Raw genomic sequence first — 13,359 nt, forward strand, 5'->3', positions numbered from 1 at the left:
GAAACACTGGGAGTATTATAAAAGAGATGTCTATGACCTCAGGGGCACAACTAAGTCCTTCCTCTCACCTCTTGCCCCTCTTCTGTCCACACGAGCATCATTCCAAGAGAATGAAGTAGAAATACAGAGAGCAACAGCCAAGCAAAATCATGGGAAGAAGGTCATAGGGAAGGGCAGCACTGTGGATGAATCTCCTAGTCCTAGCAATGCTATGACTTAATTGTTCCAAGTTGAAGAGAAGTAATTAGCATAGCAATTCATTTCAATAGGTTTCAGAGTGAGTGGGTGAGTATGTTAAATGTGCTACAATGGCTCTGACAGAAGTCATGTGTGCAGAGTGGGAGAACTGTCCCTGGAAATTCTCTAACATATTCAAAGAGCTGTGTGCAAGATGCCCTGTTTACTTTCTTATTTTTTCTGTTTGTTGTTGTTGGTGTTGTTTCTGTTTTTCTTAATTTATTCATTTTGCATTGCAGAACTTCTTCTTTCTGTGCCTACTGTAACGATAATTGAGAGTGGTAAGGTCATCATGGAGAGTCAGTGTAATTCTTATGGATTATGAACATGGAAAGGACTCTTGTACCAAAAAGTAGATTTTTGGAAGCCTATGTCACAAATACACATTTTTGAAGAACTATTTTGACTTGGTAATGTGGACACACGGAACCAGATATGTACAAGATAAAGATACATAAATAAGTGGTGGCTCATAAAGAAAAGAGGCCTCTAAGATCTAACTGTACAATCTAAACTTTCAACAAGCATGTTTTTAAAAAGTTTTTGAAAAGAAATTAATAGTGTTCAGTCACTGGAACTGTTAATATACCTTAAAACTACATGCTCTGTATTTCATACAAAAGCAATGACACAAAGGGGCCTACACTCAATTCAGTGAGACCAGAACAACATCAGTCATTCACAGAATGTGAATTCACAGCTGTGGTCCCGAGGGGAAAGCAAATGCAGCATTAGGAAGAGTTCAGGATCTACTTGAAGGAAGCCCTGATCCAGTAGCTATGGGTACACTTTGCTTTTCCCAAGGCTGTTGATTAAAACTCTGATTTCATTTTCTAGCTTTCAGCAGTGTACCAGAACATCCCACTCTGCACAATAGCAGAGTGGATTCACATAACAGAAACCAGGGAAGATTCTCCAAACTGAACAAGGGAGAAGGCATTCCTGAAAGTCAGGAAGGAGGTAACTAGAGCAGTGAGAGGACCTCTGATCATCTCACGATTCCTTCTCCTCATCTCAAAGCAATGAGTCTTCTATGTGGAGCTTTCTCTACAGTGAAGTGCTCATGTACTCCCCCCAGAATCTGACAAATCCCATTATCCTCTCATTGCAGTGAAAACAGTAGTTACAGTATACCTACATGACGTGTTATTCCTCAAAAGCTATTTAATATAAATATATATATATATGGGTTCATCAGGGAAAAAGCTTTCTTAAATTTCCTCTTCTTTCCTCTTCCATTTGAATGTAAAGGTCCAGAGACCCAGATACAGTCTTCAAGTGTCAAAGATCTCATAAAGAATTACGAGCCTCATGGTAGGTATGCTGGTCACGTTTTTCTAGCCTGCCATCTTTCCTTAGAACATCTTGGGGTGGATGTATGAGGGTGCAGAGAAACAAACCCCGAGGGATCTATCCCTCTGGGCAACATGTGGTGAGGTCCTCTCCCAGTCCAGAGCAGAAGGCATGGCTTTCTGAGAGAGAGGATTTTGGTCAGAGAGGCAAAGTTCTGTGCTGTCAGGCACTTCCTAGGCACTGCAGATCATTCTTCACATCCAGACCTTACTCAGCCAGGACATCATTTCCAGAAGTGACCACAGTGACTTACAACTTTGTCAGGGCTACTCAACAGGTTTCCATCTCTCTGATCGCATCTCTTGTCCAATGCAAGGTGTAAATGAATGCAAGTAGAGAACTGGAATGGAATAGGGTAGAGAATCAATGCATGGTTGTTGTTATATGGTCACCTTGTTGCTCTTGTTTTCTTTTTCAGCCTTAACCAATGAGTCAGATAAACCTTCCCAGAAGGAAAGCAGGGTGGATTCACCTAAGAGAGTCCAAGAAAATTTCTCCAAGCAGAGCAAGGGTAATGCAGATCCAGAAATTCTGGAAAGATGTAACGGGAGTTGAGAGAGGACCTATGCCCACTACTTTGCATCCTTACTCCAGGATTAGCCCTTCTCCTCAATTCAGAGCCACATCCCCTCCTGTCTGGCTTTCTTTGCACCTGAGTTGGAGTTCTCCCCACAGTCCTTCCATCAGGAGTCGGGATTGGTGCTGGCTTAGCACTTGCATGGCTGTGGACATTCCCATCTACAATGGGACTGTGAGCGAGAAACATGACAACTTCTCTCTACGAATCATAGAAACATCGAATCCTTATAGTTGGAAGTACCATTGAAGACCATCTAGTGCAACTCCCCTGTCCTCCTCCCCTCTCAGCCTGTCGTATATATTCTATGAGAAAGAGTGACCTTTATTTGCTCTTCTACCTGACAATCTTGCCGTCCACTACTCTGTTACTGGCAAAGGCATCCTTTCAGTTCTTTGTCCTGTGTAACATCCGAGTGTGGATGTCCTGAGGGGTACATGGTGACCTGAAGAACGGTGAACAATCCAGAAGTGTGTGAGCCCAGGTCTCTAATTTGGTACCAGGGCAGACTGGGCAGCTGAGCATGTGCCGAATCTCATCCTTCCTGGCACGTAGGACATGCTCTTCTCCTATCCCTACACTTTCCAGGTAGCCTGCTGCTGTGGTTTAATCAAAGTCTCAGGTTGAAACTGAAGCACTCATATGCTTGCTCACACTCTGAATTGCAGCAAACAGAATGATTGCAGATAGAGAACTGGAAAGGAACAAGTCTGAAAAATCACGCATGGTTGTCGTGAAATTGTTACCCTGATGCTCTCATTCTGTTTTTCAGCCATAACCCATATTCCAGAGAAACTCTCTCAGATGGAAAATGGAGTGGATTCACACAAAAGCATCATGGAAAGCTTCTCCAAGGGTAATGTAGATGCTGAAAATTTGAGAAAAGGTAAGAGGGGCTGAGACAGGACCTGTGCCCACCATACTGGATCCTCATCCCAATTTGCCTCATCTCACAGCCACACCACCTCTTTGTGGAGTCTTCTTTGCATTCTAGGAAGTGACTCACATAATGCACCAGAGTCTGGCAGATCCCATTTTCAGAACCCATAGGCAGCAGGGATGATGTTCCACCACCCTGCCCGTACATTTCCCACCATGCAGATGCAATTTCCCCATCTGGTTTGGAGTTCTCCTTGTTCTCCTTCTATCAGAAGTTGGAATTGGTGTTCGCTTAGCACTTGGATGGCAGCAGAATTTCTCCTCTGCAGTAGGACAGAGAGATAGAAACCTGACCACTTCTCTCTTATAAATGATAGAATCCGCATCAATTGAAATGTCCCCTCATGCTCATGTAGTCCAACTCCCCTGCAATGCACAGGGATACCACAGCTAGATCAGGTTGTCAGGGCCTTATCCAGCCTCACATAGAAAGTCTCAAGGGATGGGACAACAACGACATCTCTGGGCAAGCTGTTCCACTGCATCACCATCCTTACTGTAAATCTTCTTTTCTAGTATCTCACCTAAATCTACCCTTCCTGAGCTTAAAACCATTTCCCCATGTTCTATCAGGACTGACCCTGACATAGAGTTTGTTCCTTTCTTTCCTGTAGCTCCCCTTTAGATACAGACAGGCTGTTCTCAGGTCAACTCACAGCCTCCTCTTCTCCAGGCTGCACATTCCAGGCTTTCTCAAACCTGTCCTTGTAGGAGAGGTGTTCCATGATGGATCATGGAGTATGGAGTTCAAACTGCATGGCAGCTCATGCAGATGAGCAGCAGAGGAAAGTATTACTGGGGTTCCAATCCAGGACACAGTGTTCAAACCTCACAGTACTGTGGGCAGGTCCTTGCTTCATAACAGCAAATTTTCCTTGAACTGGTTGTATGACGTTTTGTTCCACACAAGCTACTTAAGATATACATGGGGTTCTTTACAGATAAAAGTTTCTTAAATTTCCTCTTCTTTCTCTCTTTCATTTGAATGTAAATGTCCAGAGATCAAGACAGAGTTTCCAAGGATCAAAGATGTCATGAAGAATTTTGAGTCTACTGGTAAGTATGCTAGATCAGATTTCTCTAGCCTGTGGTCATCCATTAGAACATCTTGGGTGGGATCTATGAGTGTGCAGAGAAACAAACCCTGAGAGATCTGTCCCTCTGGGCAATATGTGGTGAGGCCCTCTCCCAGTCCAGAGCAGAAGGCATGGCTTTCTGAGAGAGATGAGTTTTGTCAGAGAGGCGAAGTTCTCTGCTGTCAGGTACATCCCACTCCAGCAATGTAGCCCTACTGATCACTCTTCACATCCAGAAGTGACCACAGTGACTTGCAACTTTGTCAGGGCTACTCAACAGGTTTCCATCTCTCTGATCACATCTCTTGTCCAATGCAAATTGTGAATGAATGCAAGTAGAGAACTGGAATGGAATAGGGTAGAGAATCGATGCATGGTTGTTGTTATATGGTCACCTTGTTGCTCTTGTTTTCTTTTTCAGCCTTAACCAATGAGTCAAATAAACCTCCCCAGAAGGAAAGCAGGGTGGATTCACCTAAGAGAGCCCAAGAAAATTTCTCCAAGCAGAGCAGGGATAACGCAGATTCATCAGTTCTGGAAAGAGGTACATGGGGCTGAGTGAGGACCTGTGCCCACCACGTTGCATCCTCCTCCCAGGATTAGCCCTTCTCCTTTGCTCACAGCCAAAACCTATCTCCATAGGGCTTTCTTTGCATTCTGGGAAGTGGCTCACTTCATGCCCTCATAGACAGATACTATTTTATTTCCCCCAAAGTCCACACTGCTGCTGGGGTGATATTCCACCACCTCCCTGCTTCCTTCCCACCACATGAAGTGGAATCAGTGCATCTTTTTTGGAGAAGGGCACAAACATGGTAACCATTGTGTGAGTAGGGCAGTGTGGAAGGGGCAGAGACACTGCTGGAATGACCACACAATGTGTCCCTTGGATTGCAAGGGAGCTCAGGCTGGTTGGCAGCTCAGGAGAAAATTAACAGTGCTCCACCGGTGGATGTAATGGATGAAATGTTCAGTACTGCTGTCACGTGCTTGCTTCTCAGCAAATGTTTCCTGTCTAATGTCATATTGACTCCCTCCTAAAGAGAAATGAAAGCCCAATATGCCAAGGGGACCTATTCACAGGGAAGTCTGCTGCCTCCCTGAGCTACTAGTCAGGGACAACATTCGGAAGCTCTCTTGTCTTATCCAGCCCTCTGATTATTAACCACTTCTTGTAGCTCAAGTGCGCAGCAACAAGGTTATGGACATGAGTCCACGAGCTACCAAGAAGAACTTCAGGTCATTGTGGCAGTTAGTCTTTGCTGTGTGGTGGCAAAAGGAGGCCAAGAGGTTGGGAGCTTTGAATTATGGAGAGCAATTTGGGGAAATTATCATGGGAAAATGAAAGTCATAGATAGTGAGGTAAAGGGAGGGAACTACAGTTCAGGTGCTTGGTTTCCCCATTTGTCTTCCACAGAGAAAAGAAGAGAAAATAAGATCAAAAGTGGATGATATTCCCTCTGCACATTCTTGCCATTAGAAATGCACATTTCCAGCTGAAAACAGCTCATGGTGGCAACCATTCTTGCTACAATATTTTCAATGGAGCGTCCCCTTTGGAACTAAAAGCAAAAGACTGCTTCCTCTGACATTTCTAATGCAAACTGCATTACCTGCTCAGAGAGACAAGGCCACAAATGACAAGAGATAGGGTTAATTTCCAGTGACTCCTCTCTTCTTTCACAGGAAGAGCACTGGACACAAAGACCTCGAGGGGCCTAGAATCTGTGAGGGAAGAGACGGAGAAGATTCCGAGTGAGAAGCCGGCTGTGTTTCATGGACAGCTGACAATGACCCAGCATGCAACCCCCCGAATGGAGGAACTGACCAAGACCCAGATGTCCCTTCAGAAGATCTCTGAAAATGTGCAAGCCTTGCAGAGAGCTTTGGAGAACATGCATGTGTCCACAAAGAAAGACCTTGAGATCCTCAGAGCACACATAGAGGGCATGGAAACAAAAGGTGAGTATTCATCCATACGTTCTGGGTCCACAAAAATCTGTTTCTTCTGAAGAACAATTCAGATGTGCATGGCAACCCTCCAGCAGTCCTTCATCTCCCTCTGTTGTGACTCCTAAAGGCAGCTCGGGTTCTCGTAATCACTCACTCATTTTCCTCTGAGTTGGCTGGGAGAACTAGAATAGTAAATGAGAGAAAACATCATGCTTGAGAAAAGGGAATTTAACAGGTGTAGCAAAAACTGGGCACACAAGAAAATGAAAGTCAGGAGTTCATTGTCTACTTCTCATTGTCAGGCAGATTTCAGGCATTTCCAGGTCAGCAGTGGAAAATTGAGTATAACATTAATGCAGGGAGACGAACACCATACCCAGGATCATCTACCATTCCCCTGCTTAATCCCTGCTGAGCATGATGATAAATGGTTTGGAATACCCCTTTGGCTTGTTGGGGTCTGCTGTCCTGTATATAGTCCATCTCTGATTAGTGTGCACCCCAAGTTTGCTTGCTGGCAGAGGGGCATCATGCCTCCAGAAAGACCCTTGATGGTGTGTAAGCACAGCTCAGAAGTATTACAACATATCTTGCCTATCAATGTTATTTTCATCACAAATGTGATACATAAATGCAAATGTCATTGGTTTATGGGCTGGTTTGGCCTGGTTCTGTGACAATCAGTGAGGGGGACCCACACTCCAGGAAAGAGAAAGAGGGAAAGGGAAAAGGGAGATGGGCCTAGAAATAAAACAGTGGCAACAATCTAAGGGGGAAAGCTTATTTACTAAATAAGATATAGGAAAGCAAAATAACACAATATAATAAAATATAATTGGAATTAAAGCTAATAAATCAAAGAAAATGAGCAAGAGAGAGTCTCCAATAAACCAAAGGCATTACGCTAAACACTGAAGGTGAGATGACTAGTGATCCACAGCTGCTGGGTTGATCCCAAAGGAAAGAGAATGTCTTGTGACACGGAAACACTTTTTATCTTTCCCCCTGAGCAGAAAAAATAAAAATAAAAATCCTCAGGGGAATGTAGTTCTTCTTCTCTTCTGAGACAGAGATACCCAGAACTATCAATGATCGATAGAGCTGGAGCATTAACTCTTTAACTCTTAATGCACTAGGTGATATTATGATGTGGAGCACCAATACCAAAAATCATAAAACCATGACAGCTTACTACTCTCTTCGAATACAATTAATGATAGACCATTCGTAACATGGACAGTCCACCAAAATAAAACAGTTTGAGAAAGTGAGTGAGCTCAAAAGCATTTCCTCAGGGGTAGCAGAGGGGAGCCACTTTCTTGTGTGCCATTTCACTGAGAAATCACCACACAGATGAGGAGACTGCAGGTGATCACAATCCTTCATTTCTCCTTGGAAAGCAGAGAGTGTTTATCTTCTCTTTCTTTCTTTCTTCTCTTTCTTTCTTCTCTTGGAAGGCAGAGAGTGTTTGAGAAGCTGGCCTGCTTTGGTAGGGGGTTTGGACTAGATGTTCACTAGAGCTGCCTTCCAACCCACACGATTCTGTGATTCTGTGACACACAATGAAGGATCCCGCTGGAGCTCAGGTGTCTGTGTGTCCTGCTACAGTCTGTCCCTTCCACCACTCATATTGCTAATTGACAAAGAGCCTTCTGTCCCACAGTGCACAAATTGTGGCAGAAGAGATGGCACAGGGAAATTTCTACAGTCAGTTCTGCCCTGATGGACTTTGCAAAACAGCCAGGCAGAATCTCAAGGTCTGTGTCCTTTCCCAATCCCACTGGCACTCAGTCTACCCAAATCAGTACTGCAGAGGTGGAATTTTGTTCTCACATCCATCCTCTACCATCCAGAGCTGACGTGCCTTGGACTGTGGGGTAGGACTCACTTCCATAGAGCAGTATAGATGAAAGATGGATCAGTCTAAATGGAGGAGAGAAGGAATTCTGGTCCACATTCCTTGTTTCTTCTCGTCTCCATGATAAGGAACAGAAAATAAGACCTGTAACAGATTGGTCCTTCTCTACTACACATTCTTGCCCTCTACTATGTCCCCTTTGTGCTGAAAAGAGCTTGTGAAGGCTGTGCTTTTTGCTTCCGTGTACTCTAGGGAATGTCTGTTTAGGAACTAAAATGAAAAGATTACTTCCTCTGACCTTCCTAACATGAAATGCTCTACTGGCTCACAGAGAGACAATGCTAGTTTGCAGCGACTCCTCTCTTTTCTCACAGGATGGGCAGTGGAAATGAACACCTCAGAGGGCCTAGCATCCGTGCGGGAAGAGATAGAGAAGATTCTGAGTGAGAAAATGGCTATGTTGCAGTCAAAACTGGAAATGACCCAGCACGCAATTGCACCCATGGAGGAACTGACCAAGACCCAGACGTTCCTTCAGAAAATCTCTGAATATGTGCAAGTTATGGAGAACATGCATGTGCCCACAAAGAAAGACCTTGTGATCCTCAGAGCAGACATAGAGGGTAAAGAAACAAAAGGTGAGTATGCATCCTAATATTCTGAGCCTGCAGAAATCTGTTCTTTCTGAAGGACAATTCTGATGTGCTTGGCAATCCCCAAGCAGGCCTTCATCTCTCTGTGTTGTGACTCCTAAAAGTAGCTTAAGAGCTCACAAACACTCATTCTCCTCTAATGAGATGGCTGGGAGAACTGTAGATGTAAAGGAGGGGAATCATCATGTTAGAGAGAAGGGAATTAAACAGGTGTAGCAAAAAGGGTGCAATAGAAAATGAAAGTCAAAAGTTCATTGTCTACTTCCCATTGTCAGGCAGATTTCAGACATTTCCAGGAAAGTAGGGCTTAATTGACTATAATGTTAATGCAGGGCAGTGAACACCATAGGGTTATTATACCACAAGAAAAGGGTAATCATATCAGCAGAAAGGCCCTTGATGGTGTGTAAGCACTGCTCAGAGGAACTTAAATGTCTCTTGGCTGCCAATGTTGTTTTCATCAAAAATTAGATACACTGAACCATATGTGTGTCTTCGAGGAAAATTAATGATCAACCAGTCATAACATGGACAGTCCACCAAAATAAAACGGTTTGAGAAAGTGAGTGAGCCCAAAAGCATTTCTTCAGGGGTAGCAGAGGGGAGCCACTTTCTTGTGTGCCATTTCACTGAGAAATCACCACACAGATGAGGAGACTGCAGGTGATCACAATCCTTCATTTCTCCTTCTCTTGGAAGGCAGAGTGTTTGAGAAGCTGACCTGCTTTGGTAGGGGGTTTGGACTAGATGTTCACTAGAGCTGCCTTCCAACCCACACAATTCTGTGATTCTGTGGCACACGGTGAAGGATCCTGCTGGGGCTCTGGTGTCTCTCTGGTCTCTGTGTTCTGCTACAGTCTATCTCTTCCACCATGAAGGAAGAGTGAGAGAGAGAGAAAAAAATACACTTTCAGTGGCCACCCAGTTGCCCGAGCAGAGCCATGTGCACTGGGGTGGAGGGGTAGGGGGAACAGAGGAAATAGATGGGTCTACAAAAAACAACAACATGATTTGAGAAGGAACGGAAACTTTACTAAATGTAATAAAATTGAATAATTGAGAGAGACAAAGTTTCCAAATCAAATCTGAGAGCTTACATTATGGAAGAACTACAGGGGAAGCACATGTGCTGAATTTCCGCAGCAGCCAAGAGAGCGCATAAGCAAATGCAGAGTTGTGCACCTTGGGCAAAATAGGTTCATAGGTTCATAGGTTCATTAGGTTGGAAAGGACGTACAAGATCATCTAGTCCAACCATCCTCCTATCACTATCCCTACCCAACTACTAAATCAAATCCCTTAGCACCTTGTCTAAACGCTTCTTGAACAGTGCTAGGGATGTATAGCCAGATTCATCAGTTTAGGTTAGAGGATGGCCTGCTGGAGAGGAGGTCTGAGGAGAATTACCTGCATGTCCAGGTGGACAACACATTGGCCATGAGCCAGCATGGATGGCCAAGAAGATCAATGGCATGCTGGGGTGCACTAAAAATAGTGAGTGAGGTGATCCTCTTCTTTTATTGTGCTCTGGTGAAGCAACGTCTTGGATACTGGGTCCAGATGTAGGTTCTGAAGTTCAAAGAAGACAAGGAACTCCAAGAAAGTGTCCAGCAAAGATCATGAAAGTCCTGCAGTGTCTCTCATACAGGGAAAGGCTGAGAGACTTGCATCTGCTAAGCCCAGAGAAGAGAAGACTGAGAGGGGATCTGGTCATAGTTTATAAATATCTGAAGTGAGGGAGGCAATTGGATGAGGACAAGCTCATTTCAGTGGGGTATACTGACAGGACAAGGAGCAATGTGCAAAAACTGGAATATAGGAGGTTCCACATAAATATATGGAGGAAAAATTTCTTTACAGTGAGAACTTCTTTACACTGTTCTAGTGAGCCCTGGAACAAGCTTCCCAGAGAGGGAGTGGAGCCTCCTTCTATGGAAATCTTCAAGACCCATCTGGACACCTACCTGTGGGATCTAACGTAGGGAACCTGCTTTAGCAGGGGGTTGGACCTGATGATCTCTAGAGGTTCATTGCAGCCACAGCAACTCTGTGACTTCGTGATCCACAGATATTTGAGGAATGCTCCGGGACTGTGCATTAATTAACGGGGCACTCCAAGTGGAAGGTCTAATTCCAGGAGATTTGGCCATTGAGATATAGTGACCTTTATTTGATCTTCTACCCGACCATCTTGCCGCCTCCTACTCTGTTTCTGGCAAAGGCTTCCTTTCAGGTCTTTGTCCTGTGCAACATCCAAGTGTGGATGTCCTGAGGGGCGCATCATGATGTGATGAAGGGTGATTAATACTGAAGTGTGCAAATCCAGTCCAATAGTAATCTGTGCCATGGCAGACCAGGCATCTGAGTCTGTGCCAAATCTCATCCTTCCTGGCACGTAGGACTTGCAACATTGTCAAGCCGACTCAACAGTCTCTCTGTTCACATCTCCTCCAGTCCAATGCAAAGTGTGAATGAACGCAAGTAGTGAACTGGAATAGAATAAGTCAGAGTACCCATGCATGGTTGTTGTTAAACGGTTACCTTATTGTTCTCATTTTATTTTTCAGCCTTAACCAATGAGTCAGATAAACCTCCCCAGAAAGAAAGCAGTGTGGATTCACATAAGAGTGACCATGAAAACTTCTCCAATCAGAGCAAGGGGAATGCAGATGCACTAAGTCTGGAAAGAGGTAACAGGGATTGAGAGAGGACCTGTGCCTACCATGTTGGATTCTCACCCCTGGATCAGCCCTTCTCCTCAACTCATATCCACATCCCCTCTCTGTGGGGCCGTCTTTAATGGAAATTGACTCACATTCTGCCCCCAGATTCTGTCTGATCTGATCCCATTTTATTCCCCCCACATTGCAGCAGGGGTGATGTTCCACCACCTCCCTGCTTCTTTCCCACCACAGACACATGGTATCAGAACATCTCAGTTGGAGAAAGGCAAGAGTAGAATAACCACTGTGTGAGCTGGGCAGTGTATGAGGCGCAGAGACACCATGGGATTGACCACGCAGTGTGTCCCTTGGATTGTATGGGAGCTCAGGCCAGTTGTCAGCTCGGGAGGGAATTACAGTGCTCCACTGGTGGAAATTATGGCCAAAGTGTTCAGTACTGCTGTCATGTGCTTGCTTCTCAGCAAATGTTTCCTGTCTAATGTCAAAGTGACTCCCTTCTAAGGAGAACTGAGGTCCAATATGCCAAGGGGACCTACTCACAGGGAAGTCTGCTGCCTCCCTGAGCTACTAGTCAAGGACATTATTAGGAAGCTTTCTTGTCTTATCCAGCCCTCTGATTCCTAAACACTTCTTGTAGCTCAAGTACGCAGCAACAAGGTTATGGACATGAGTCCACGAGCTACCAAGATGAACTTCAGGTCTCTGGGGCAGTTAGTCCCTGCTGTGTGGTAGTAAAAGAAGGCCAAGAGGTTGGGAGCTTTGAATTATAGAGTGCAATGTTGGGAAATTATCATGGTGTCACTGTAAATGAACATAGGACTTCCAGTCAGCAGCATGGACTGTGTCTTACCATAACTGAGACCATCACACCTTGACAAATATATTTACTGTCTGCTTTATTTCCCCACAGAATTTTTCAAGATGCAGCGCCACAAAGGTAAGTGAAAATAAGGTGATGGATATGAATTCTTAGAGCCTGACTGAACCTCTGAAATACATATTCAGCTCAGGTTCAGAGTTTTTTGGAGGATAAGAAGCTCAGAGTAAGGAATGTTTGATAACTTTGTTGTGCACTGCCAAAGACCTTAAGAATGCTTGTCAGGTGTCATTTTAGCTGTGTGTAGCCAGGTATGACTGCTTGCACTGGACACTTCAGCCTACATGACACTCTCCTCTGTATACCTTCTTTGGAGCAAGAGGGGATCAGTTCACAACGTTGCACCTTGCTAGAGTCCTGTCCAGATCATCATGTATGGAGGTTACCTGGGCAAAATGAGGGAAGAAATATTTCCTTGTTATTGCGCCACTGAAAATCAACCACTCTTCCATTCTGACCAACATTATAAAAATATTCGAGCATGGTCTAGAGAAATTCAAAGATGGAAGGGGAGATGTGTTTGAGCCCACAAGGTCCTCCTTGATGCTGAATGCTTTCATCAAAAGGAACCCTGTTAGACTGCCTTGCATTTCATGCACACTGGGTGGACATCATCTCAGTAGCAGATCAAGTATCACAGGTACCACCAAGGTTGGAAAAGGCCTCCAGGATTATTCAGTCCAACCATCCACTTACCACCAGTATTTCCCATTGAACCATGTCCCTCAGCAAAATATCTAAATGTTTCTTGAACACCTTCAGAGACAATGACACTATCACCTCCCTGGGCAGCCCATTCCAGCTCCTGACTGTTGGTGCAGAGATTTAATTTTCCTAACGTCCTACACGAATCCTCCCTGGCACAAAATAAGGCCATTCCATCCAGTTCTGTTGCAGATTACATGGGAGAAAAGCTTGACTCCCACCTCACCACAAACTCCTTTTAGGTAGCTGTAGAGAGCAATTAGATCTTCCCTGAACCTCCTCTTCTCCAGGCTAAAAATTCCAGTTCCTTCAGCCACTCCTTATAAGTCTTGTGCTCCAGATCCCTCACAGCTTTGTTGCTCTTTGAGGTACATGCTCCATAGTGTCAATATCTTTCTTGGTGAGAGGGGCCCAAATGTGAACACATTACTTAAGTTACAGCCTCCC

At 44.6% G+C, this 13,359-nt stretch overlaps 1 protein-coding gene across 1 annotated transcript; it reads left to right on the forward strand.

Annotated features, from left to right (window-relative positions):
- Window positions 1-298: 298 nt before the first annotated feature.
- Window positions 299-6,303, forward strand: LOC136057459 (uncharacterized). The gene is made up of 10 exons (XM_065750185.1): window positions 299-323; window positions 477-518; window positions 1,075-1,197; window positions 1,489-1,551; window positions 2,009-2,131; window positions 2,940-3,053; window positions 4,106-4,162; window positions 4,604-4,726; window positions 5,869-6,144; window positions 6,263-6,303. Exons 1-10 carry the CDS (start codon window positions 299-301, stop codon window positions 6,301-6,303), a joined length of 987 nt encoding a protein of 328 aa, XP_065606257.1.
- Window positions 6,304-13,359: the final 7,056 nt, after the last annotated feature.

This window comes from Cyrtonyx montezumae, unplaced genomic scaffold (genome assembly GCF_038088225.1).
Source record: "Cyrtonyx montezumae isolate F1298 unplaced genomic scaffold, pur_monq_1.0 scaffold_67, whole genome shotgun sequence".
NCBI classification, from domain to species: Eukaryota; Metazoa; Chordata; class Aves; order Galliformes; family Odontophoridae; genus Cyrtonyx; species Cyrtonyx montezumae.